This window comes from Pelobates fuscus, chromosome 1 (assembly GCF_036172605.1).
Source record: "Pelobates fuscus isolate aPelFus1 chromosome 1, aPelFus1.pri, whole genome shotgun sequence".
NCBI classification, from domain to species: Eukaryota; Metazoa; Chordata; class Amphibia; order Anura; family Pelobatidae; genus Pelobates; species Pelobates fuscus.
This window is the reverse complement of record NC_086317.1, coordinates 50,658,404-50,686,293: the sequence shown is the minus strand read 5'-3', so window position 1 is coordinate 50,686,293 and position 27,890 is coordinate 50,658,404. Positions and strand designations below refer to the sequence as shown.

General features: G+C 41.2%; 2 protein-coding genes across 2 annotated transcripts in view; both read right to left on the bottom strand.

The window, feature by feature from the left end:
* The window catches only part of LIPI (lipase I), a 44,981-nt gene extending 43,512 nt beyond the window's left edge, over positions 1 to 1,469 (bottom strand). Inside the window, exon 1 of the mRNA XM_063448543.1 lies at positions 1,267 to 1,469. Within this exon, the coding sequence (XP_063304613.1) occupies positions 1,267 to 1,333 (67 nt within the window). The 5' untranslated portion in view covers positions 1,334 to 1,469. The remainder of the gene's footprint in view (positions 1 to 1,266) is intronic.
* Positions 1,470 to 14,155: 12,686 nt separating this feature from the next.
* Positions 14,156 to 26,748, bottom strand: LOC134587055 (stomatin-like). The gene is made up of 7 exons (XM_063443126.1): positions 26,599 to 26,748; positions 20,777 to 20,874; positions 18,863 to 18,932; positions 17,629 to 17,711; positions 15,939 to 16,142; positions 15,611 to 15,745; positions 14,156 to 14,344 (listed from the first exon to the last, which is right to left on the bottom strand). Exons 1-7 carry the CDS (start codon positions 26,729 to 26,731, stop codon positions 14,156 to 14,158), a joined length of 912 nt encoding a protein of 303 aa, XP_063299196.1. The 5' UTR covers positions 26,732 to 26,748.
* Positions 26,749 to 27,890: the final 1,142 nt, after the last annotated feature.

Genomic DNA, 27,890 nt, shown 5'->3' with positions numbered 1-27,890 from the left:
ACACCAGGGCGAATTTTCCCTGTTTTCTCTTTTTGTTCTTTCTTGAGGAACATACAACAAAAGGATTGGATATTACCCAGATACCTTACATACCCTTGAGAAATTGCCGGGGAGTAAGTGATTAATTACTAAGCGCTACACACTCTCACTATCACATATTGGTTGTGTATATAGTGGATTTATTGTACTGGATTATTATAGGATTGGAGAGTTCCTATTTTTTGTGTGTGAGCTGCTGCACTAAGAGCACCTTATTTTGGAAATCATTTTAAGCGCCTGTTAACACAGATCACTTTGTATACAGGAAAAGTTTTGCCCTGCAATATGTAGTACTTTTTTTCCTTAGGAAAGAACTTAACGATTCAAGACAGTTCCTTTGGGAAACCTACAAAATCAATGAACCGACTTAATCTCATCTATGTGAAAAAAAAAAAAAAAAAAAACCCTCTATAAGAGGGTTGTGCATTGACACAGAGGTACTATGGCCAGTGAGCCATTTTGGATTTTACAACCATACTCTAACTCAATGCTGTGTGGCCTTTGGGGATATATAGAATATTCCAAAAATTCCTGTCATTTTACAAAACAAAAAAAAATCCCTTAGCTGTGATTGTGAAACTCATGCAATCATCAAAATTATCAAGCAGTTTTGCTTTTGTTTGTGGGTTATGTATGAAGACTTTAGAAAACGAGACTCCAAAATTAAGGCAAAAATAGTTGATTTTGTAAAATGATTCAGGTCAGATGATTCAGATTTTGTGAATTAACCCCTTCATAGTAAATATATCTACACTTCACGTGATATAGAATGACACCAATACTGCTATACACACACACACTTTACTTAGGAAGATATAGAATGACACCAATACTGCTATACACACACACACACACACTTTACTTGGGAAGATATAGAATGACACCAATACTGCTATACACACACACACACACACACACACACTTTACTTAGGAAGATATAGAATGACACCAATACTGCTATGCTATATATACACACACACACACACACACTTTACTTAGGAAGATATAGAATGACACCAATACTGCTACACACACACACACACACACTTTACTTAGGAAGATATAGAATGACACCAATACTGCTACACACACACTTTACTTAGGAAGATATAGAATGAAAGCAATACTGCTAGGAAGATATAGAATGAAAGCAATACTCTAAGTTACTAGAAGTATTGAAATCTTATGTCAGTAAAGTTAGCTTGGAGTTCTATACACTTTGCTTACCTGAGCTCACCCAGCATCCCAGACAGAGGAAGATCAGGTACCATTGGAAACAGACTTTGTGGAGCATCAGTGCGACGTCAGCTGCAAGCAGGCATGTAACTGCTGGGGTCTGTAATGACTGATCCACCAAACTGTGTTCAGAGCCTGAGATTGAATAGTGCTGGCAATCAGGAAGTACAGTAGAATGTCTAACATTAGCTGCTGTGACACATTCTCTCTACCTGGACTCCTCCCCATTAGGGATAGGCTGTTCCTGTAATGATCAGCTGGACCTATTTAACCATTAGTTTGCTTTAGCTATGAGTAGCTATAAATTGCTAAAGAGTCACACAGGGTTAGTAATCAAACTTCAAAGTGTAGGAAATGAATATCCAAATGAAACAATTTGGGCCAAAAATAGCACACCTGGAAAAATGCTCCTCTTTACCAATAGTCACTGCTTGGCTATTTTAGTCTCAATTTTTGACTTTTGGATTTTTATTCGTTTAAATTACAGGTTCGAGGAATTAAGCTGTGACTCATTCAATAAACGCCGGAATGGAAAAAGCGTTTATTTTGGTTTTCATTCGCAGAATTGCTGAACATGCACTCTCCTGCTGGGCCAACTGGTGTTTTGTAACAGCAGACGCTAGACCTCAAGTGAATGTACAACCTTCCTAAGTAACTAGGCAGGAGGGGTGGGTGAAAATAAATATTTACAAATGTTAAGTAATAAAATGTGTGAAGTCTAAAGTCATTATATTATTATTATTTCATTAATTATATGGCGTCAGCAAATTCCATAGCGCTGTACAATTATAAACACACATAACACCCAGGCAGACCTTCACAACTCAGGCAACACTCAGCCAATTACGCACACATACACCCACATCACACTAAAGCATACTCACTCAGAGGAGATATATGATTCACTCATACACTATTTGTCAAGTCTATTTACTAACGTTTGAATTGCACCATACTGAATGGGACAAAACTATCTGGTTGCCTATGGAGCCATTTCCACTTTTTAGAAATGTCTGGTTTGATGCGATTCTGGCTGAATGTTCAGATTGTAGCTGAACAAAAAGCTACCAGATGGTTAAAAACCATGCCCAGATTATAGATGTCCAAACTATTTGGCCGCTAGTAGCCAACCCTCAGAGGTTTGAAGGTTAATCTGTGGCAACTGACCAGCACTTGCTAGCCAGCTACCACCTAAAAAGTTAACAAAACAAGCCTAAAAGGGTCAGCAGGACCCACATATAACTATAGGAAGGTTTAAAACCTCCCGTATTCCACCTGCTATGTAGCAAATGAGAGCATATCTACTAAACAGTGATTTTATTGTTAATACAATTAGCGACTGGGCAGCCACTGTTGCCCATTTGCTACATTGCACCCATTTCACAGGGGCCAGAAAATTATTAAGGGTGGGGTCCAGTAACTGGTAATATTATAAGGTAACGTCTTGCCTGTCAGAGCTTCCAAGCCAACCATCAGAGTGCTCTGACTCACGATTCAAAGTGGGAACCTATATAAAGGCCTTTTCCGCATTGAATTTTCAGTAAGTGAGAAGACGAACAAGGTTACATTTATTTTAAGTTATGTCTTTTTTTTTTTTTTTGCGTCTTTTTTTGTTTTTTTAATAGTTGTGTTGTGTTTTATGATTTTTTTTTTACCTTTTTGAAGGAGAAAAATCGAGCAGATAAGTTTGAATTTTTTTTAATACAGTAATTAGATTTCTTGGACCTCCCTCACTAATATAAGGATAAAGGTGGTAGATAGGGATCATGTAATGATCAAAGTGCACTGATCCCCTCCCCCCCTTTTTTTTCCCCTTTTACTTATTATGAATAAGTAACCATTTCCTCTGTTTTGTATTACCATTTTGGTACCTATGATTTAGTGCTGTTTGTCTGGAAAATAAGTAGGCATGTTTAGGCTTCCCTGTTTAATAGGGACTTCTAGGGAAGAGCTATAACACAGTAAAGGAGTTTAAGCATGCGTGGGATAGGCATAAGGCTATCCTAACTATAAGACAAGGCCAGGGGCTAATGAAAGTATTTAGAAACTGGGCAGACTAGATGGGCCAGGTTCTTATCTGCCGTCACATTCTATGTTTCTATAACAGCACTCTAGTATAAGATATCACTGGTGTTCACTTTGTGAATGGACATTTTGTTAATCCCGTAAATACCCTTTGGTGAATACATTTTAACTGTTTACATATATATATATATATATATATATATATATATATATATATATATATGTTTATGTAGTGCCTGCCCCCACAGTGGCTGGAAATGTCATTGATGCCATGGAAACAATGTTTAAGTCCCAAAACTGTCTATTGGGCCTCGGTAGTGTAACCTTAAATGGACAATCTAAGCACCATAACCTTCTGTAGCTTATTGTGGATGCAAAAAGTCTTCACGTCCAGTTTCTCTGTAAATTGTTTAACCATCTATCAGATCTTTGACAAGAAATAGGTTCTCCATACATCCAATGACTAGCCACTTTGCTGTAAAATGCATTTTTTGACACATGGACAAAGTTCCATATCAAAGCTTTACCAGACATCTTCTTTTTTTCTTCTTATTTTTATACAATCTCTGTGGAGATCTGACTAACATTTTTTGTGAAAACAACTAAAGCGTTGTATATTGCACAGAGGTTGGTATGTCTGGGTAAAATATAGCCAGCCTTAAAGATCAGTTGTTTTCCAGTATGTTCTATGATGTAAATACAGGTTTTAATACTGTTTCCATTATTTTGTGACCCGCGTGATGTACCTTCAGTGACGTAACATGAAGATGTTTTTTTCAAGGTTGTTCTTCAGTTTATGACTGACACTGGTGGTCAAACTCAACCTATATTCTACAGTATTTTTTTACATTTTTAAACAAATAAGAAACAAATTATAATACAACAATAATTGTACAGTAACTGTCCAGTTCCCATGATCCATTCATAGTCAAAAGCACATTACAACATATTCAGATTGTAACATATATATTTACATAGTTACATAGTTAGATAGCTGAAAAGAGACTTGCGTCCATCAAGTTCAGCCTTCCTCACACCTGTTTTTTGCTGTTGATCCAAAAGAAAAAAAACAAACAAAAAAAAAAAACCCCCAGTTTGAAGCACAATTTTGCAACAAGCTAGGACAAAAAATTCCTTCTTGACCCCAGAATGGCAGTCAGATTTATCCTTGAATCAAGCAGTTATTACCCTACATTGAAAGATTATATCCTTGAATATTCTGTCTTTGCAAGTATGCATCTAGTAGCTGTTTGAACATCTGTATGGACTCTGATAAAACCACTTCTTCAGGCAGAGAATTCCACATCCTGATTGTTCTTACAGTAAAAAAACCTTTCCTTTGCCTTAGACGAAATCTTCTTTCTTCCAGTCTAAACGCATGGCCTCGTGTCCTATGTAAAGTCCGGTTTGTGAATAGATTTCCACACAATGGTTTGTATTGGCCCCGAATATATTTGTATAATGTTATCATATCCCCTCTCAGGCGACGTTTTTCTAAACTAAATAGGTTTAAATTTGTTAACCTTTCTTCATAGCTGATATGTTCCATTCCTTTTATTAATTTTGTAGCCCGCCTCTGCACTTTTTCTAGTGCCATGATATCCTTCTTTAGAACAGGTGCCCAAAATTGCACAGCATATTCAATATGTGGTCTTACCAGTGATTTATAGAGAGGCAAAATGATATTCTCGTCCCGAGAATGAATGCCCTTTTTCATGCATGACAATACCTTACTGGCCTTGGCCACTGCTGATTGACATTGCACATTGTTGCATAGTTTGTTGTTTATAACAATTCCCAAGTCCTTTTCGTGTGTTGTTATCCCTAATTCGCTTCCATTAAGGGTATACGTTGCTTGTGTATTCTTTACGCCGAAGTGCATAACTTTGCATTTTTCAACATTAAATTTCATCTGCCATTTGAGTGCCCAGTCCTCCAGTCTATCTAAATCCTTCTGCAGCAAAGTAATATCTTGCTCACATTGTATTATTTTACAAAGTTTTGTGTCATCTGCAAACACTGAAACATGACTTTCAATGCTGTCTTCAAGATCATTTATAAAAATGTTAAATAGAAGGGGTCCCAGAACAGACCCCTGAAGGACACCACTTGCCACCTCTGTCCAGCTTGAAAATTTACCATTAACGACAACTCTTTGTATTCTGTTTTTAAGCCAATGTTCTACCCAAGAACAAGCATTTTAATCGAGACCGATTTCCTTGAGTTTGAACACTAATCTTTTGTGTGGAACTGTATCAAATGCCTTGGCAAAATCCAAATAGATCACATCCACTGCAACACCCTGATCTATACTTCTACTTACTTCTTCGTAGAACGCAATCAAGTTAGTTTGACATGACCTGTGCTTCATAAAACCATGCTGATTTTTGCTGATAACCATATTCTTTTGCTAATAACCATATTTACAGTTCCACGTGGTAAGTATTCAATTGATACAATGTTATAGGGACTGACGAGAGCATGCATTAGAGTATTAACATAATTTACTTTAATGATATTGACTCTATTCTCCAAACCATTTGATGGTACAACAATACCAGCTCATAAGTCTCCTCAGACCTAGTTCAGGCAATAGTACACACATTATCTATATCTATCTTTTTTATGTACAGCCAGTATCTGAATGCTTGACCTGTGAAGTCATGAGCTCTCAGAACTGGAACATACAAAAAGTAAAACATCAAACAAACAAAACAAAAAACCAACAGTAATACAGTATAATCTTATAGGAGTAAACCTAAAGACATCTCCATCATTTCTGATAATAAATGTGATCTAATAAATTTGAAATAATAAATTTGAAATTTGAAAATAGGTCTGGAAGACAAATCTAAATCTGAATTAGAATCTAAATTTAAATTCAAATTCATCCCAACTTTCTACAAAAGTTAAATTTTAATTAGAATTTTTGATTTTATAAAAATTTTATTTAAATTTTACATTTTGTAGGCTTTATATATGGGTCACAAATATGGGATTGTGCACTAAGGAACTGAATATTTCTAGGGAACCAGGCCTAGACTGGCCATTGGCAGAATCTCTCCAGCCGGTCCATGCAGGGCCCGCACTATCCAAACGCCGGCCCTGCTGCATTCCATGACGGACTGTGGGGAGATAAAAGATCTCCCTCACCGGCCCACTTCCACAGACATGTGGCCACCGGCTGGGGAGGGACGCCGGCTGGGGTGGGAGACCGGAGAGGACCCTGCAGAGCTCTATCTTGCAGCTCCACCGGGTTCCTCTCGCGAGATCCGAAGCGTTGCCATGGCTAGAGTTCACTCACCACTAGCACCACCAGTGATGGCAGCATGGTCCCCCCTCCCAAGATAAAGGTAAAAATGCCTGTTTTTGATGTTGTTTTTTACCCCCCCAACATATACACACACACACATCACCCTCACACACAGCACTCCCACACACATCACACACATCACCCATCACCTTCACCCACATCACCCGCACACAGCACCCTCATACACATCACCCTCACACACAGCACCCTCACACACAGCACACTCACAGCACCCTCACACTCACAGCATCCATCACACACACACTGCACCCCTCTCACACACACTGCACCCCTCAAACACACACATACTGCACTCCTCACTTAAACACTACACCCCTCACACACACCAACTGCACCCTTTACACACACACACTGCACCCCTCACACATACACACAGAACCCCCAACACACTGCACAACACACACAATCCCTCCAAACATATATATATATATATATATATATATATATATATATACTACAGCACCCCTCACACATACTGCACTCCACACACACATACTGAACCCCTAAACACATTACATTCCAGACACACATTGGATACCTTACCCAACTCTGGATCATCTACACACATACACACACTAGATTCCTATACACATTCTGGGTCCTTACAACACACATCAGCTCACCACACACCGAATCCCACAAGCAGGCTCCAAACACATGCACAATGCTCTTTCCTCGCTCTTTTGTCTCCTGGTATCCATTTATAGAGACACCCAGTGGCGTACATACTGGGGTCGCAGGGGTCGCGGCTGCGACCGGGCCCGGCCCACCAGGGGGCCCGGCCGCCCTGCGACCCCGGTATGTATGTCACTGGGCCAGCCTCTTCTCCTGGGGGGCCCAAGAGCCGGCCACCTCAGGGCCCCCCGAGGCTGGCCCTGCTGTCACCCGGCTGGCCGGTCCTGCGGGCGCGCGAGGGAGCACTGTCTCCTAGGTGCTTCCTCTTCAGCTCCCTCGCGCACCGCACTGATACCGGAGCCGGAAGATGACGTCATCTTCCTGCTCCGGCATCAGTACGCGGCGCGCGAGGGAGCTGAAGAGGAAGCACCTAGGAGACAGTGCTCCCTCGCGCGCCCGCAGGACCGGCCAGCCTGACTGCCCGCCGGGTGACCGGCCCCCCAGGAGCCCAGCAGCACCACTGGACCCCAGGGAATCCCCTCAGCTCTCCCACAGGTAAGGAGGCTGGGGGGATTTAAAAAAAAATGTGTTTGTGAGTGTTAGTGTATGTTAGTGTGTGTTTGTATGTTAGTGTGTGTTTGTATGTTAGTGTGTGTTTGTATGTTAGTGTGTGTTTGTGAGTGTTAGTGTGTGTGAGTGTATGTTAGTGTGTGTGAGTGTGTGTTAGTGTGTGTTTGTATGTTAGTGTGTGTTATAGTGTGAGTGTGTGTTAGTGAGTGTGTTAGTGTGTGTGAGTGTATGTTAGTGTGTGTGAGTGTATGTTAGTGTGTGTTTGTATGTTAGTGTGTGTTATAGTGTGAGTGTGTGTTAGTGAGTGTGTTAGTGTGTGTGAGTGTATGTTAGTGTGTGTTTGTGAGTGTGTGTTAGTGTTAGATTGTGTGTGTTAGTGTGTTAGTCTTAGAGTGTGTGTGTGAGTGTATGTTAATGTGTGTGTGTTTTAGTGTGTGTGTCTGTTACTGAGTATGTTTGTGTGCATCTGTTAGTGAGTGTGTATGTATGTCTGTCACTGAGTGTGTGTCTGTCAGTAAATGTGTGCGTCTGTTCATGAGAGTGTGTGTGTCTTAAGCACTTACCTTTCTCCAGCGCCGGACTCCCTTGGCGCTGGGAATCTCTCCGCCCCGATCCGCCTCTCAACTCCGAATGCGCATGCGTGGCAAGAGCCACGCGCGCATTCAAACCGCCCATAGGAAAGCATTATTCAATGCTTTCCTATGGACGTTCAGCGTCTTCTCACTGTGATTTTCACAGTGAGAATCGCAGAAAATCCTCTAGCGGCTGTCAATGAGACAGCCACTAGAGGCTGGATTAACCCTCAGTGAAACATAGCCGTTTCTCTGAAACGGCTATGTTTTCAGCTGCAGGGTTAAAACTAGAGACCTGGCACCCAGACCACTTCATTGAGCTGATGTGATCTGGGTGTCTGTAGTGCTCCTTTAAGTGTATGTGTTTATGCATGCACTGGTGTACATACCGGTCGCAGCCCTGCGACCCGGTGCCCGCCGCCATGTGTTGCGGCCCCAGCCCGCACAGAGTAAGCGCGCGGGGGGGCCCACGGATCAGTTTTCGCACCGGGGCCCCATGGGTTGTGTGTACGCCACTGGAGACACCAGAGACAAGTTGCAAGGAAACACAGCGCAAGCATGTTATTAAATTTGCTTGCACTGCGCAGAACAAATATAGGGCCCTTTTTTCATGCTTAAGCTCTTCAGCAGAGCTCTGCGCATTTTCTGCCCTGGAAGAGCATTGATCCAACATGCTCACTTTGAGAGGGGCGTGTTTGTCATTAGTGATGACAAAACACACCCTCTCTGCCCCGCCCCCTTCTTAGTGATGTGATAAAAAAATGCCCGGGCCAAATTCTTTTCCCAGTCCTGCCCTGTAGGGAACCAAATATATCTTTCTAATTCTCTGCCATCCACACCATAATTCTTATCTTTCTAACACATCTTGGATGGTAGGAGGGCTTATTTATTTCCATTTATATGCTATGCTTATTTTAGCAGTTAAAGAATATGGATTATGAGGGGGCGGGGCCGGGCCGCCATCCTGACCGGTCGCATGTCAGAGGGGCTCCGGAGGAACCGGGCCTATAAGCCACAACAGGCACCTACCCTTACCGGAACGGAGCTTGAAAATACCCACATAGCTGTAGGAGAGGTAGCGGACCCGAGATCGGGAGTTTCGGACCCGAGATCGGGAGTTTCGGACCCCCCACGGGAAGCACGAGACTTCGGAGGCTGCGGCTTCTTTGGAGGGAGCGGGGTGGACGGCCGCTGCCCTGTCTCCTTACCACACTGCCACACACTAAAAGGTTGGGGGCTTGCCGGTCCTGTTCCCCCCACACTGGACTGGGGGGGTCATCCCGGTCCCCATTGTGACGGACCCGGGCTTGCTGCAGAGCAAACTGGCGGGCGCTGAACGCCTGAGACCTACAATCCAAGATGGCGGCGGCGTATAATACCTAAGTCAACTAGCCTGCAAATTAGAACCGCTCCATTTGCCCCGCTAAAAAGAGGAAGGAACCAGGAGAACCAACTGGCCATCTGCCTACATCGCGCACCACCCTGGCCGAGGTAGGAGTCGGAGGGGCTCTATGAACCCATAAAAAACGAACAGAAACATCATATGCCCATCACCTGACCAAACGACCCCAGCGTGGAACTTCCCACACCCTGACACGGACTGAGCTTCAACAGAAACAACTACTCACCTAGGGACTGATACACTAGGATGCAACACACAGCTATGCCATACGCTTACACAGTTCTCTCGGCTGGGTCTCACGCAGACACATGAAACAACAAGTCTGCTCGGCTGCAGTGGTCTCACCTATGCTCGATCATTTAAAATGCATGATATGCCTTTTACCCTCTACTTTGCTCCCCTAGACAAAGCACAGCAGCACTAATACTCAATGTATACCTAAGTCTAGATGTAATGCAGGGCATAACTCTTCTCATGTACCTACACTATACAAGCACAGTACAAACTTGTTTATGCGCTTTTCTTTAATTCCTGTGTACAATCGTAAGACGTGTATGTATTGCCTGATTAACTCTTTACCTAAAAATGTGCTAAAACCTAAATGTCATAATTGTGAAACGCTGTAATATCACCAATCTTGGATATGCCATTGTGGCATTATGAGATGCTTATGTTCACTCAAGCACACAAAAAATAAAGAATAATAAAAAAAAAAGAATATAGATTATTACTGTATGTTGAGACAACTCCACTTCCTCAGGAAGCATATGTAAAAGGTAAATTTGTGGCTCAAAAGGCAAAGTTATTCCCATTGTCGACCCGCAAGATTTACCATGTATACACCTAAAGATACCATGGTACGTTATCATTACTACCAATCTAAAAACCAACTGCTGAATACTACCAGGAAGATACCCGCTCTGCCTGAGCCATATCAAGCTATAAATATCTTTGCAGATTTATCTGCCTCAACTATGGTGCGCAGAAGAGAATTCTCTACAATTACCAAGACCCCGCGTGACAATTACAGGTGGGGTTACCTAACGAAGGTGTTTGTGCGGCGTAATAGTTACTAATGTTATTTCTGACCCTGATGCTGGCACAGTGAAACGTACAGAGTGGGGACTTCTACAAAAGCTGGACCAAGCTGTACCAGTCCAGGCTCCACTAAATAAAGTTCAGCCTGAAGGGAAGATGGCAGTATCTTCGAGTCGCAAGAGTTTTTTTTTCTCTTTTTTTGTGTTCCAGATGAAGATATGCCTGACTGGTTATTGGGTAGAGTAAATCTCTAAAAAAACTTTTTCAGTTTGTCTAAATGGGTAATTTGAATTTTTTTATATTTGCTACCGCAGGCCAAATTTGAAGGTGAGCCTAATGCTAATAACCTAGAGCCTCAATAGGGGTAGCTTATATTCTACCCTAAAACTCCCATATATATACATTTATTTTCTTTTGGAAATATGGATGAAAGCGCTACAATTTGATGTTTATGTTTATAGTAAAAAAACTAAAAACATAAAGGAAAGGAAAATAATAAAAAAAAAAGAAGAAAAAAGAAAAAAGGAAGAGAAAAAGAGAGGGTAAAGAGGGGAGAAAAGAAGACAGTAAAAGGAAACTTTATTTTTAATTACAAGTTGATTATTTATTTATTTTGAGCTTATAAGCTCTAGAGTGCCAGTTTGTTCAACAAATGTTAGCACCCCGGAAATAATAATAATAATAATAATAATAGTAATAGTAACTGTAATCATAAGTATCAGATTCATAAGCATTGCGCGCATCCGCCCCTACTTAACGCCAGATGCGACTAAGGTGTTGGTCCATTCCACTGTCCTTTCTCGCCTTGACTACTGTAATCTGCTTATCAGTGGTCTTACGTGCTCCCAACTTGCGCCGTTACAGTCCATAATGAATGCGGCGGTGAGGCTCATCTTGCTGTCCGCCCGCACCTCCCATGCCTCACCCTTCTGTCAGTCCCTACATTGGCTTCCTATAAAATATAGAGCTCAATTTAAAATTCTGGTTCTTGCTTTTTAAATCTCTACATAATGCTGCTCCCATCTATCTATCCTCCCTTATACACAAGTATGTCCCGTCTAGGCCCTTACGGTCTGCTGAAGACTTACGTCTATCTTCTGTCCATACTCCCACCTCTGATGCTCGCCTTCAAGATTTCTCGAGGGCTGCACCGTTCCTGTGGAACTCGCTTCCCTCCTCCATTAGATGCTCACCCAGTTTCCACTCCTTAAAAAAATCGTTAAAAACCCACTTCTTCATAAAAGCGTATCAATTAAATTGTTAATAGCTCCCAACTAGTGATGTCCCGGACGGTTCGCTGGCGAATAGTTCCTGGCGAACATTGCGTGTTCGCGTTCGCCATTGATGGCGAACATATGCGATGTTCGGTCCGCCCCCTATTCGTCATCATCGAGTAAACTTTGACCCTGTACCTCACAGTCAGCAGACACATTCCAGCCAATCAGCAGCAGACCCTCCCTCCCACCTCCTAGACAGCATACAATTTAAATTAATTCTGAAGCTGCATTCATTTTTTTTTTTTTTTTGTATTATTTTTTTTTTTTGGTGGTCTTTCAGCCAAATTTACTAATACTAAGTAAAAATTACTTAGTATTAGTAAATTGTGCCACTACTCGCAATACCGCCTGTGGCTGCTCACTGTTAAAAAAAAAAAAGGGGTCCCCCCTTTCCTGAGCAGGTAGGTAAAGTAAAAAACCCTGAGCGGTGGGTGGGGGCCCTAAACACAAGATGGGGGAGACCTAATGTCCTCCCCCTGGCCCCTACCCCTGAGTGGCGGGTGGAGGCCCTAAATACCAATAGGGGGGGACCTATTGTCCTCTCCCCGGCCCCCACTCCTGAGCGGCGGGTGGGGGCCCTAAATACCAATAGGGGGGGACCTATTGTCCTCCCCCCCAACCCACCCCTGAGCGGTGGGTGGGGGCCCTAAATACCAATAGGGGGGAACCTATTGTCCTCCCCCCGGCCCCCACCCCTGAGCTGTGGGTGGGGACCCTAAATATCAATGGGGGGGACCTATTGTCCTCCCCCCGGCCCCCACCCCTGAGCAGCGGGTGGGGGCCCTAAATACCAATGGGGGGGACCTATTGTCCTCTCCCCGGCCCCCACCCCTGAGAGGCGGGTGGGGGCCCTAAATACCAATGGGGGGAACCTATTGTCCTTCCCCCTGGCCCCCACCCCTGAGCGGCGGGTGGGGACCCTAAATACCAATTAGGGGGGGCCTACTGTCCTCCCCTCTGGCCCCCACCCCTGAGCGGCGGGTGGGGGCCCTAAATACCAATAGGGGGGGACCTATTGTCCTCCCCCGGCCCCCACCCCTGAGCGGCGGGTGGGGGCCCTAAATACCTATAGGGGGATGGACCTATTGTCCTCCCCCCGGCCCCCACCCCTGAGCGGTGGGTGGGGGCCCTAAATACCAATAGGGGGGGACCTTCCTCCCCCCCGGCCCCCACCCCTGAGCGGCGGGTGGGGGCCCTAAAAAAAATTTTGTCCCCCCCAGGTGACTAGGGGTCCCCAAACTCCTAGTCATCCCCTCCCCCCCAAAAAAATGATCCCCCTACCTACCCCCCTCACCCTAAAAATAATGAGGGGGGGACATTTAACTAAGAACCTGTAAAAAAAAAATTACTTACCATTCGATGTTTTCTTTCTTCTAAAATCTTCTTTTTTCAGCCCCAAAAAAGGGCAAATAAATATCCATAATAACCGACGCAATAAAAAAAAAACAAAAAACAAGCGCCAAAAAAAATAATCCATCTTCCCCCGGCGAGGGCTCCGCTCAGACTGAGCTCTGCAGGGCGGGGGAAGGCTTATAAAGCCTTGCCCCGCCCTGCAATTAGGCTCAGAGCACTCTGATTGGTGGGTTTAAGCCATCCAATCAGAATGCTCTGACAGGTAAATGAAGAGACTGACCAATAGGGGGGGCCTATTCACTACGCCATTCACTACTCCCAACTGATTCCTCTTCTGCAACTGTCACTAGTCTAATACTATCCATTCCTTTTTGTGTCATTTTACCCCACTCCCTCTAGCATGTAAGCTCATTGAGCAGGGCCCTCAACCCCTCTGTTCCTGTGTGTCCAACTTGTCTGGTTACAACTACATGCCTGTTCGTCCACCCATTGTAAAGCGCTGCAGAATTTGATGGTGCTTTATAAATACCATAATAATAATAATAATAATAAGCACATTACTATATTTGAGAACTTCTATAGTATATTTTACAGTATTATGGTTGCAACGTATAGAAATAATTACTGAAGCAGTAGCTGCTTACTTGAGTTTATTTTATGCAAGCCATTGATAAAAGTGAAACAATAGTGAAGTCTAATTACGGGAAAATAATGAAAAGAACTCAATAGGTATTGGGAAAATGATGGTTGAATTTTGTTCTGTTGAAATATGAGAGAGGGTCTGCAAATAGCGTAGCTGGAGAGCTGCTGGAGTGTCAGACATAATCACAGCGGCTTCTCTCAACGCCCGCGAGGCATTCATTTCTCCTTCTGCAGCAACAACCTGTGAAAATAAGTGATTAGAAAAAAAAATGTAGGAAAATAATTGATCAAACATTGCTTTAAAAAATTCAACAACACACGACAGTCTATGCCATCCAGCAGTGCATGGCTTTAACGCCCCTTGACAGCATGGACCATCATGCAATAAAAGTACCAGTCAGTACTGACATCAACAGAGGGAATCCATAAGAGGTGGGATTAGGAGGAGGGGTAAGTACTTGGATTATAGGTAGCATTATGATTAGGATTAGAGGATGTATTATGGATTGGACTAAGGATTGGATTAGAGGTTTTATAACAGGTTGGATTATGGGAGTGATTAAGAGTTGAATTAGGGGTTGGATGAAGGTTGGATTTAGGACAAGATTAGGGGTAGGATTAGGGGCAGAATTTTGGAAAAAAGGTGTACTTGTGTATCATTGTAGTTAAGAGCAGTTGCAGAATGCAAATATGGGGCATGTTTACAGTAGTGGGGCATGCGTGGTCTGGGCATCTTCCACAAATAAAGCATGTGCATGAAAATAAACATAACAATGTAATATTTGGACCGAGGTATGTAATAAAATCGCTAAATTAAAAGTGTCTTTCATTGTTTAATAGCCTGGGGATGTACATTCTACAAATGTATACTTTGTGTAGCGGTTTGCATTCTGTAACTATAATCCATTCCTTGCAATATATGTTTCATAACTTCTAAAAATGAATTGAAATCCTAGACTTATTGGACATTTTAATAAACAGAACTAATTGGTGAATCAGTAGCCACCTGACCCTCCCCTCCTTCTCTTAATATCAGACTTCCCAAAATTGGCAGGTTTCTATACAGTCATTTATAGAAATTGCAAACCATCTACTATATTGAATAGAATTTTCTAAAACTAAATAGAGCACCTCCTATTCATTCGAATTACCAGAAACTGTGAAATTATTGAATAATCAGAAACTGTGAAATAATTATTTAAAATGAAGTTCTATTCATATTTATGTCATATGACGCATGAATTATAATTAGTAAAAGAAATGGTATAGGAAGACTTTATTTCTAAATTGTCACTGTTTAACACAAGAAATGCGGATTAGTCTGATGAAGCCTTGCTGAGAGTAATAAGAGTTGCAGTCCACAGACTCACAAAGGTAGATACCCCTAATCCCAATGTAATTACATCAGTTTATGTTACCATATGTACGAGGGATCTTTTTATGTAAATTGCCTACATAGGAGCTAATTAACAATATAATAAATGATAGAAACATAATGAGAACATACCTTCGCTCTGGCTTCTCGAGCGGCTTCAGCTTCAGCAGCCATTGCTCTTTGCAGAGACCCTGGTAACTTAACGTCTTTAATCTCCACACGTTCCACCTTAATACCCCAATCTTTGGTTGCATCATATAAAATTTTCTGAAAGTAAAATATGGTGGTTTAGTACAAGGAACAAACCTTTTAAAGTGACAAAGTGATTTGGGATTCTAGAAAATGATTCTTGCTATCTACCATAAACAGTATTTGGATTTTTAGGATACAAATGTCTGATTAAGACGGAACCTTTATACAGAGCATTTGTGCATTACTCTGTTTCTTCGAACATACTTACGCCCATTTGTTCGGCCATCTCTTCGCGATCTACAAGGATTTCAGTTAGGCTTTTGGTACCCAGCATGTTTCTCAGTGTGGTCTGAGCCAGCATTTGTGTGGCTTTATTAGCATCATCCACTTTGACCACGGTGATGATCGGATTAAAGATACGGTAGAACACAACAGCATCAACCATGATAGTTACAGAGTCTTTTGTTAGAACCTGCAAATTAAAGACAGAACATTTTGAAGATATATGTAATGCAGAAACATTATAACACCTGGTTCAGATATTTACATATTTATAAATCTCAAACTGCAAATTAACAGTAATTGCAGGTTTGAAACCCTTAAAGGCAAATAACAGTGTATATACCATCCTAACACAATATTCTTTAAGAAATATATTCTAGAGTGGAAAGCACACTCAATTAATGACTGCATAGCTACCACGAGCTGCCAGAGATAAGTAAGCAGGGTATTTCCTGATACTATGAAGAGTTTAGGGACCAGATTTTGATGACAGTGTAGGGTAATACTGAATCTTTAGTGGGTTCATTTATTGTAAGTGTTATTGAAAAAAAATACATTTTTAATGTTCAGTTTTGCAATATCCGTCAAATTTACTAATGCAAATGTATCCACTCAACTGCCAAACTGACTCTATTACAGTATATAGAAATCACAGCTTGAGCCTTACTGCTCTCCCTTGATGCCATCATTGGACTGTTTGACAGAATAGCCAAAAGAAGAATTGGGTATGTATTGGTGCTTGTAATTTTGTGTAATACATGAAATGTGTACATTGACACAAGACATCTAATTGAGTTGCTAAGCTCATAATTCTATTGTTTGGGTGAAACAAATTGGATATCAACAGAATTCCAACACAATTATAAATTGTGTTTGTTGTTTTTTTATGTCCAAGCAGACTGTATCTCAACAGGACAAACTTTCTTGTTATCTTTATTTTAGGTTTTAGTTCTCCTCCTTGGACACATTTGTGAATTAACTTAAAGTAAAATAAATAGTCTACTAAAACAATTGGAGCCAATATAGCTCTAACTGAACTCCATCAGGGTTAATCACTAAAGTCAGTATTTAAATGTAAGGCCAGTGTAGCTGACTTAGAGATTTTTTTTCAGTTTGGCTTTTTTGAACTTAAATTTAAAATTCACTTTGAATTCTCACTAACACATCTGTGTTAAAGTATCGCACTTTTGCAAATATCTTGTCAGTTAAAGTACACTCATTGCAATCTGGTACACTCAATTTCTTCATCAGACCACAAGGTGGCAGGCAAAGCTTCATGTTACTAATCCACAGAGAAAATGCACATTTTTCCATCTTTTCAAAATAATTAATAAATAAATCATTAACAACAGCATTTATATATCACCAAACACCACAGTGCTCTACACAGCTGGGATAGATATCAAGCAATTGGCAAACAAAAAATAGATACAAAAGGTGAAGAGTATCCTGCTCAAAAGAAGGGAACTTTGGAAAACTGAAAAAGTAATGGAAGACTGAAAATATTCTCAGGGATTTGGTCCTATAAATTGAAATTTATAAAAAAATAAAAATAAAAAAAAAACACCATTCATGCTTACTGCATAACCATGTGAAATTATTCTTCGTGCATGCAATGTATTCACAAACACACAAACCCCTGATTTTTCACCCTTTCCCTTCAGATGTCTACTCACTTCTTGTGGAGGAACAGCGAAGGAGACGGTTCTCAAGTCAATTCGGCAGAAATCGTCAGTGCACGGCAGAATCCAGAATATTCCTTATTGAAAAATGCAAATATTTTGTAACCTTGAAATCATATGCGCGTACAGTGAATATTCTTGCATGCACAACAAATCACTTGGATTACTCACTTATGGGTTCATTCACTGAAACAGGAATTGTGTGTTATTGAGAATTTCAGGCCGTGAAACCTGTATTAGAGAAATTTGCCTGAAAAGTGGGGTTTATTCACTAAATGGTGACCTCAAATGAACTGAAAACCAAATTGTCCTTTCAGTCGGAAGTTTAACATTCGGTTTTCAATTCACTGCAATTCGCGGTTTAGTGAATAAACCCTGGGGAACAATGTATAGATAGCACTAATTCACAGGCAATTTAACATCTGATATAAAGACTCTTATCAGATAGTTCTTCATTCCCAGTAAATGCTTTCAAGGCTATTGACATGAATTTAAAGAAAATGTCACATTTTTAACCAAAATAGCCGAACTGACAAGATGGCCGACTTGGATAATTCTTCCAATAAAGCTATTGTGCCATGCAATATGAAATTCTGCTAATCAGTATGAATTCCAAACACACACAAACATGTCCTTTCTCCACACACTCACTACAAAACAAATAGACCAATTTCTACGCACACTATACTACAAACAATCTCATCTAAACACACATACTCACACACTGCACCACAAAAAGTCTCCACTACACACATACACAAACACAATCTTGCAAGCGTTCTCCAAGCACATAAAACACCACAATAAACCTCCCTACACATGCACAACAACCGTTAACAGACCTGTCCCTCCTATGTCCTCTGCTATATTGCTTATGGGGACACAAGAGACACAGAGACAAGTCACCAGTAAATATGGTGCAAACTATTTGCTCCTGCTTCGTAAAGCAAAGGGCCCTTTCCCCATCCCAGAGCACTTTGTCAGTGCTCTGTGTATGGTGTGCACTGATGGGTCATCGAAATGACATGCCCACTTTGCCCACCCCTCCTATTTGGATGATCAGCCTTTAAATACCTGGGCCAAATGTTTGTCCCAGTCCAGCCCTATTTGGTGTAGTAAGGCTAAGACAGAGCCAATAATGACATCAACATCCTTGGCTGCTCACAGATATAAAATGTTTCTAAAACCTTTACATACTCTTTAATAGTAGCAGTAGCAGTAGACTTACCTGGTCCTTTTGCTCCAGATCTAACTCTCCCCAAGCGAAAAATGACCGCTCTTTCATATTCCTGTACAATCTACCAAAATGAATCAAATAATATATTGTCCAGCACTGGCTTGATACAATATTGTTTGTTTTATATATACTGCATTTCATCATAAAAGACAACACATCATATATTATCAGGATAATTCATTTGGGTTTACTAAAAGTCCTAGGTACCAGGGACAATAGTCATTAGGAGGAATGCTCAGTTAATTCACTTTTCACTTGTCATTATCTCTCTGGTCTTACTTAAAGGGACACTATAGGCACCCAGAGCCCTTGATCTCAATGAAGTGGTGTGGCAGCCATGCATCTGTAGTTTTAAGTCTCCAGCTGCAGACTGCCGTTCTGCAGGCATGCAGTGTTTACAGTGCAGGGTATAATTTCCCGTGAGTTTCTTCTACAGAAATATCTGAGTAAAACTTGGCTATTTCTATCACATGGTCTCATAGTGACCACCTGATTGGCACAGCATTTTGCTGCACATGTACAATAGCCTCCCAATGCTTTCATATGCATTACCTATGCGATTTAAATGCTTTCAGCAATTGAGGTGGGACCAGTTGCTAAGAGAGCAATGCAGTATGGCAGAAAAGGTAAGTGAAGTCGCTTTTTAATGGGCTTGGAGGGTGACATACACCTACAAGGACAATACAGCATTGGGAATACAGATTTGTATAAAATTGTGTTTCTAGAGTGTTTCTTTAAAGGGCTATTCCAAGCACCATGATCACTTCAGTGTTTTGAAGTGGTTATGGTGCTTGGATTCAGAATGAGCTGCATATCATGTGCTAGCTGCTGGAGATATAATTCAACTTTTGTCAGCGTCATTAGCCAGCCCAGAACTCTTGATTTCAATCCTCTGCATATTTAGTGCACAGATGCTCATTCATTGTCTGGGTGCACTTTGCTGATGCTCTCAGCAAATGAATGAGTGGCAGGATCTGTATTGGGTATCTTTAGCAATTATGATGCATGGAGTAATCTGTATTTCTAACCTTATAGTGCCCCTTCCCCACATTTCCGTCAAACACATTAGAGCTTTCCCATAGTAAAAGCATTGAATCATGGCGATAATATCTGTTAGAATGCAGGAAACGCCTCTAGTGGCCACTAGTGGTTGTATTAACCCTGCAGTTTCTCTGTAACTGCAATGGTTTCGTTTGCAGTGTTTAGAGGACAGGGGCACTTCACCCAGATTATGTCAATGCGTAGAAATGGTCTAAGTGCCTATAGTGTTCCTTTAAGCGTTACATTTTCAGATGCCATGAATATGAATAACATTTAGGTCCACAACTTGGAGAAAAAACCTGAAAAAGGTAATCATTGTTTTTACCATTAAATCTCAAAGGTTCGAGGTTTGAAAACTTTAGCAAAATCAAAAAAGTATCAAATTATACATTCCTTTTTGAGTATTTTGTGAGAAATGGTGATGTCTCTATTCAAATCCAGGCCTGGCATGACCCAATCAGATCATAAGAGCAGAGTTAAACAGAAGGCAAAGATAAGGATAGCCACTTCGAGAGCCATCCTGTCCACCTTAATAACCTAGTAACTCTCTTCCCACTCTTTTTTCTACCTCTCCTTTCTTATCCATTCCCTGACTGCCCTCATTATCTACATCATTATGCCTCTTAGATCGAATTCCTTTAATTTCTAATTCTCTTCTCAGTATTCCACATTCCTTAAAGTGTCTCCGACAATTGACAACGTTTTGGTGATTATTTCAAACATGTTGACACTATGGTTTCCCTGCTTTTCTCTACTACTCTATATTGCACGGGAAAAGAACCTGTTTATATATTGAAAACTAAATGTTCACTCGTGGGAAATAATTATTTGCGTTCAAAAAATAGTACAGGGTATTTTATTTACCTTTATGCAGGACCAAATTGAAATGGGAAAGGTGATTAGGACCATCAAAAAAGAAAAGAAGATCAAAATAAATCCAAAGCAGTCTACTCCTTGGTTTTCTAAAATTCACAAAAAAAATTGGAGAAGTTAAAAAAAACTGAATCATCTTATTCTGTTTGGCATTTAACAATACAGAGAATTATGCTTTTTTAAAATTCTCTATGTCAACATCAGGTAATTTGAAATGTCTCTAATAAAATCGTAGTCAAATTTATTGGTACAAAAAGGATTCAGCAAAAAAAAATATGCAACGTATAGGCCTACGTGGCCACGCATGACCATGGCCATGTAGGCAGGAACGTTACATATTGTTACATATTTTTTGCTGTATCCTGTGTGGATCAATAAACTTGACTATAGAGCTCCTGCATTGTGTAGCCCCTGGACTATATTTGGCCTCCACCAATGTTTTCCTGATGGAGGTAGAGCTGGTAATAGTGTCCAGCCATGCACTTTCTCCTAGCTGGACAGTATTGCACATAATGGCCTAATGGCTTCCTTTCATTTATGTGGCAGTGCTGGGAGGATGTGATTCACCCAGGGCCGTACTGGCCCACCAGGATACCGGGAAATTTCACGGTGGGCCGTCGGCACCTGGGGCCGGGGAGACATTTCGGTGACCTGCGGCCGCAGGGAGAACTTGAATGGCGCCCGCAGGGGAAGCTCTTCTGGCAGCCGCTGGGGGAGCAGGCTGTTCTGCCTCTGCTCCCCCACGCGTTAGAAAGAGACCGGGGCCGGAATATGATGTCATATTCCGTCCCCGGTCTAATTAAGTAGCGCGCAAGGGCGGGGGAGCAAAGACAGAACAGCCTGCTCCCCCAGCGGCCGCCAGAAGAGCTTCCCCTGTGGGCGCCATTCAAGTTCTCCCTGCGGCCGCCAGCACACCTATCAGTCTGCCCACCCACACAGGTAGCAACAAGTATGTACGTCAGTGGGAGTGTGTGTGTGTGTGTGTGTGTGTAATGCTGTGTGTGTGTGTCTGTGTCATACATTGTGTGTGTCTCTGTCTGTGTCATGCTGTGTGTGTGTGTCTGTCTGTGTCATGATGTGTGTGTGTGTGTGTGTGTGTGTGTGTCTGTGTTGTAGAATTATTAGACCCCTTATAACCTATAACCATTATTAGGCCCCTTATAAACTATATAATCCTTACTGGGCCCCTTTAATACTATATTCTCATATTCAGCTCTCAGGCCTCATAGTTTAAGCTTTACAAGATTCCTTTGTTCGTAGAAACAGCATGTCAGCAGAAAATGCTAGAATCTTCTGATTAAATGAAACACTGTAGCAGATAGTCTTGATAGAATGTATAATTGCTAAAGAAGCCTTGAGATGCTAACCTTGAAAAGACTAAGGTACCAGCTACTCCTTATGGAGAGCTGCCAAGCCCCCCTCCCATCGAGTAAAGCTCCCTCGTGCTTAGCAAAATGGAGCCGAAACCTGTAGGAGCTAATCATGACGTTAGTTATGACATAAGACGTAACAACCAACAGGGAGGGAATTTGACTGACCACTTTACACCTTAGCCAATTGACAATGTTTTCTTGCTTTTTATCTTGATTTTTACAATGATGTAATTTTGCCTTTAAAAGGGCTTGCAAGCCTGCTTTTTAACAGATGCCAATAAATCTCCTGAAGTGCTTTTAACCTGAACTCCGTGTGTCAGTGTGAATTTACTTCTGCGTATATGCAATTTAAACATCTCTAATTTGGACAGGAACAGATAGTGATTCAAACTTCTTTGTTTGCTTAAAAGATTACGTTATCATCTGTGTCATGCTGTGTGTGTCTGTCTGTCATGGTGTGTGTGTGTCTGTCTGTGTCATGGTGTGTGTGTGTGTCTGTATGTGTCATGCTGTGTGTGTGTCTGTCTGTCATGGTGTGTGTGTGTCTGTCTGTGTCATGGTGTGTGTCTGTCTGTGTCATGGTGTGTGTCTGTCTGTGTCATGGTGTGTGTGGGTGTGTTTCTGTCTGTGTCATAGTGTGTGTCTGTGTCATGTGTGTGTGTGTCTGTGTCACGGTGTGTGTGTGTCTGTCTGTGTCATGGTCTGTGTCATGGTGTGTCTGTCATGGTGTGTGTATGTCTGTCATGGTGTGTGTGTGTGTGTCAGTCGTGGTGTCTGTGTGTGTTTTTAAAAATAGTGTTTTACTCACCTTTTTTTTTTTCCAATGCCGTGCTGGTCTCTGCCTCTATGACTGAGATCATCAAGCTTGATGATCTCAGCCAATCCGCACTGACACAGGAAGTGCCTCTAGTGACCGTCTGAGTGTCTGTCACTAAAGGTGTCACTAGGAAGCAGTGTAAACACTGCCTTTTCTCTGAAAAGTCAGTGTTTACATTCAAAAGCCTGCAGGGACAGGCTATAGACACCAGAACCACTACATTAAGCTGTGTGTGTGCCTGCTAGTGAGTGAGCTTGCTTGCATGTGTGTGTGTGTGCCTGCTAGTGAGTGAGCTTGTGTTTTTATGTCAATGAGTTTATGTATATTAGTGAAATTGTTTGTCTATGAGGCTGTGTATCAATGAGCTTGTGTGTGTCAGTGAGATTGTCTGTGTCTGCATGTGAGTATGCTTACTCTATAATTAAATGTTTTACTCTGAAAGGACCAATATTTTATATTAGGAAAAGCAATATATATATATATATATATATATATATATCACTCAATCATCTGGGGTGGCAAGACATAGCCTTACATATTACATGCGACAATATATGGCCCAATGACTTATGGGGCTGGCATAGATTTTTTTTCCAGGGCTGCTTTGTATCCCCAGTCCGGCCCTGGATTCACCTGGCAGTATCCTTGTGTTTGTCTGTCTATCTGGCAATATGTATGTGTGTGTCTGTAAGCATTATCTTGCAGAGTGTGAGTGTGTGTGTATTTGTCAACTAATTTCTATTTGTGGGTCTGTGAACATACTTTTGTGTCATATCTGAGTTTATTTGTGGGACTTTGCATTTTTGTGCGTGTCTGGGGAAAATTCTCTGTGTGTGTGTTTACATCTGTTGTCAGATGTTTTAAGAAGATGTTATTTGATTAATGCTCATTAGAGATAATTACTAGACATGTGCAATTCGTTTCATTCTGAATGTCAATTCGTCCGAATGTCGGCAATTCGGACATTCGGATACTTCCGAATGTCCAAATAGCTGAATTGCCGAAGTTCCGAATTGCCGAAGTTCCAAAACAGCCGAAGTTCCGAAATAGACGAAGTTTCGAAGTGCCGAAATGCCAAAGTTCCGAGGCACTGAAATGCCGAAGTACTAATATACCCAGTGGAAGAATGAAGAATGTTACACTGTTTAGCAGTTTAAAAAAAAAGTATACAAACATAGCCAGGATTTAGCTGTAAGCATTTGCAACACTTACAACAATTAAGTAGCACATTCATATAAAATGTAAGTTACTTAGCCAGTCAATGGATGGGAATGAATAAGTAGATAACTCCCTAATTCCCACGGGAAAAAAAACGTGTCCCCGCTCCCACGCCCCCACCTGTGCTGTGCAAGTGGGTGCTTCTAACATGAAGGGGGGGACCTATTGCCCCCCCCCCCCGAGTGGCGGGTGGGGGCCCTAAATTAGAATAAGAGAGGGGACCTATTGTCCTCCCCCTGACCCTCACCCCTGAGCGGTGGCTGGGGGCCCTAAATACCAATAAGAGGGGGGACCTATTATTCTCTACACTGGCCCCCACCGTTGAGCGGTGGGTGGGGGCCCTACATACAAATAAGGGGGGGACCTATTGTCCTCTCTCCGGCCCCCTACCTTGAACAGCAGGTGAGGGCCCTAAATAAAAATGTAACCTCCCGCCAGCTGACTAGGGGTCCCCAAACCCCTAGTCACCCCCCCCCCCAACAAAATGAATGAACCCCTACCTACTCCCTCAACCTAAAAATAGTGAGAGGGGAACAATAACTGGGTACCTATCAAAAAAAATAAAAATTACCATTTGATGTCTTCTTTTTTCTAAAATCTTATTTTTTCAGTCAAAAAAGGCCAAATAAAAATCCATAATAACCTTTGCACTTTGAGAAAAAAAAAACAGAGCGCACTGTTTACTAGACATGCGGCATAGCGAGTATGGGCAAAATGAACTAATACTAAGTAATCTTTACTTAGTATTAGTAAATTTTGCTGAAAGACCAATTTAGGTCTTTCAGCCTTTTGGTAGATAGCTCCCTAATATCGTGGGAATTAGGGAGTTATCTACTAAGCAGCTGCAAGTGAACATCCGAAGTGCCGAAATTCCAAAGTGCCGAAGTTCTGAAGTTGCCGAAGTTCCCAAGTGTCGAATCGCCGAAGTACAAAAGTGTCAAAGTCCCGAAGTTCCAAAGTGCCGAATTGCCGAAGTCACAAATTTTGTAATGCCGAGCCAAACCGAGCCGAATATTTTCCCCATGCACATCCCTAATAATTACCTAGATCTACTAAAATATATAATACTCTATTATTAAGATACCTGTATTAATCTATTGTGAATGCCTACATACATATTTTTGTGAGTGTAGTTCTACGATATCAGTGTTTTATGTATTATACAAACAACAAAATAGTGTGCAGCGCAAATATGTAATACCACAAATGAGATGCAATGCATGCACAGTGGAGGTGTATATACCCAATAAAAGAGACAAAAATATACCCCAATTGTTGACAGGGTCAGACGGTAGCCAAAAGTCAGATACTGGAAATTTCAATAATACATCCCATTTCTAAGAGCCTGTCTCAGGTAATAGCGTTTGTAGAGAGTGGTCCAAAGGGTATTCCTTTGTATGAAGCTTGTTCCTCAGAGTAAGTAATGCAGAACAGGCACACAAATTAAACACACAAGTATTCACATTGCTTTATAAAAAATATAAAAATATTACATAAAAGTTGTAGTAATGCAGGACTGCACCTGAGGAAGACGAGTGAGTTCATCGAAACGTGTTGTGCTTATGGTATCTACCTGTGAACGGCATTACTGCAACTTTTATGTAAGATTTTTATATTTTTTATAAATAAATGTGAATACTTGTGTTTTTAATTTGTGTGCCTGGTCTGCATTACTTACTCTGAGGAACAAGCTTCATACAGAGGAATACCCTTTGGACCACTCTCTACAAACGCTATTACCTGAGACAGGCTTTCAGAAATGGGATGTATTATTGAACTTTCCAGTATCTGACTTTTGGCTACCGTCTGACCCTGTCAACAATTGGGGTATATTTTTGTGTCTTTTATTGGGTATATACACCTCCACTGTGCATGCATTGCATCTCATTTGTGGTATTACGTATTTGTGCTGCACACTATTTTGTTGTTTGTATTAATTTTTTGTTGTGGGATTTTGTGATTATTCCCATTAAGTGTGTTCTAGCTGCTTTCTCTTAGTGCCACGGATTGTACTGCTTTCTTCTTTTCTGTATTTTCTGTACTATAACATAAACAATATAACCCATATCATATGTCTAACTAGTCAGCTTTGTATATATAAGAGGTGAGGGGAAGGAAAAAAATACTTAATCTTTATAAATTCAATTAATCATTATGTACAATTTGCTTGGCCATGCAATTCTTATTTAATAATAAATAAATAAAAAGGCTAAACAATGTGTTTATCTTCTGCTTTTCAACATGTACAGAAATATTTTTTGCAAATAGTTTTTTATGTTTTGACATTTGCTAATTTTAATAAACACATTTTCTCAAAATATAAATAAAAAGGTGTTGTGCATAGTATACAATCTGAAATCAATATATAAAATGATAAATATATAATACTTAAGATTGCCGTTTACCAGGCTGCGGTTCCACGTTACTTGAAGGTTCGGATTGTCCTGGTTTTTCTTGGTCATAACTTGGATCCATTTCTGGCTGCACCTTATTTGTTTGATAACATATAAAACTAGGAGATCCTCTTCCACTGTGCATACAAGCAGCATCTGTGGATCACTGTAATTTTTAAAAGAAAAATGTGAGCTAAACTTTATATAACTCAGCTATCACTATCTGTTGCCTAATAATGTTAACAGCAGTGCATCAGTCTTATAACAGATCCCTAGAAGAAGAGAAGGCACTAAGGTGCTAAGACATCGTATGGATATTAGTTAAAGCTCTCGTAATATGAGCTTTAAACATGATTTTTTAAAGGTAACTGGATCTGCTAATAGTAATGAATGACAGCATCATGCTGAGAATTGAGTTGCATGTTTGTCAAAACACTTGACACAAACAAGACAAACAAAATAATAAAACACGTGACGATGTACGCAATACAGCAAGTAAGGGTCTATTGTCTTTACCATATGGATGACTTTTACGTTTCCATTTGGAATCTCCCTACTGTATTGACACCATAAGCTTTAAGTATGCTTTAAGACTTTAAAATAACAACACAATTTAGTAGATATACCCTCAAAGAAACATGCATGTATTTTTCCTGCATGTTTGCATTGGGGACATGTGAAAAACAGCTTGAAAACAAAAAATTCATAGACCTTTTATTTAAATGTAAACAATGGTAGCTGCAGGGTTTTCTTATGTGCATTTAATACTTTGTTATTTAACCCCTTAAGGACACATGACATGTGTGACATGTCATGATTCCCTTTTATTCTAGAAGTTTGGTCCTTAAGGGGTTAAAGGAACTCTATTGTTATTTAAAGGAACTCTAAAGTGACAGGAACACAAACTTGTTGAATCAATGCATCTCTATGAGAAAAGTTCAGCGCCTCCATGCAGAGCTGTTGTTGTGCAGCACTGATCCAGGAAGCACCTCTAGTGGCCGTCTGAGTTACTGTCACTGGTGGCATCCCTAGTAAACATTGCCTCTTCATGAGAAAATGCGTGCGAAGACAGGCTCCCTCTCACCATCACCCCCCCGCTCCCTCTCACCATCACCCTCCCCTCTCACCATCACTCTCACCATCACCCTCCCCTCTCACCATCCCTCTCACCATCACCCTCCCCTTCACTTCAAGCAGCTACCCCATACACATAGGGTCTCATACAAAAACGCAAACGTGCTCACAGAGACATACATTCACACACACACACACACACACCCAAGGATACTCTCTGTCAGACACAC

Excerpts from the sequence above, each read along its gene's own strand:
- LOC134587055 (XM_063443126.1), bottom strand. The coding sequence starts at position 26,731 with ATGCACAGTGGAAGAGGATCTCCTAGTTTTATATGTTATCAAACAAAT. Across the intron at positions 16,143-17,628 it reads TCGCTGTTCCTCCACAAGAA|GTTCTAACAAAAGACTCTGT; the intron begins GTGAGTAGACAT and ends TTTAATTTGCAG. Across the intron at positions 14,345-15,610 it reads CTCGAGAAGCCAGAGCGAAG|GTTGTTGCTGCAGAAGGAGA; the intron begins GTATGTTCTCAT and ends TTATTTTCACAG.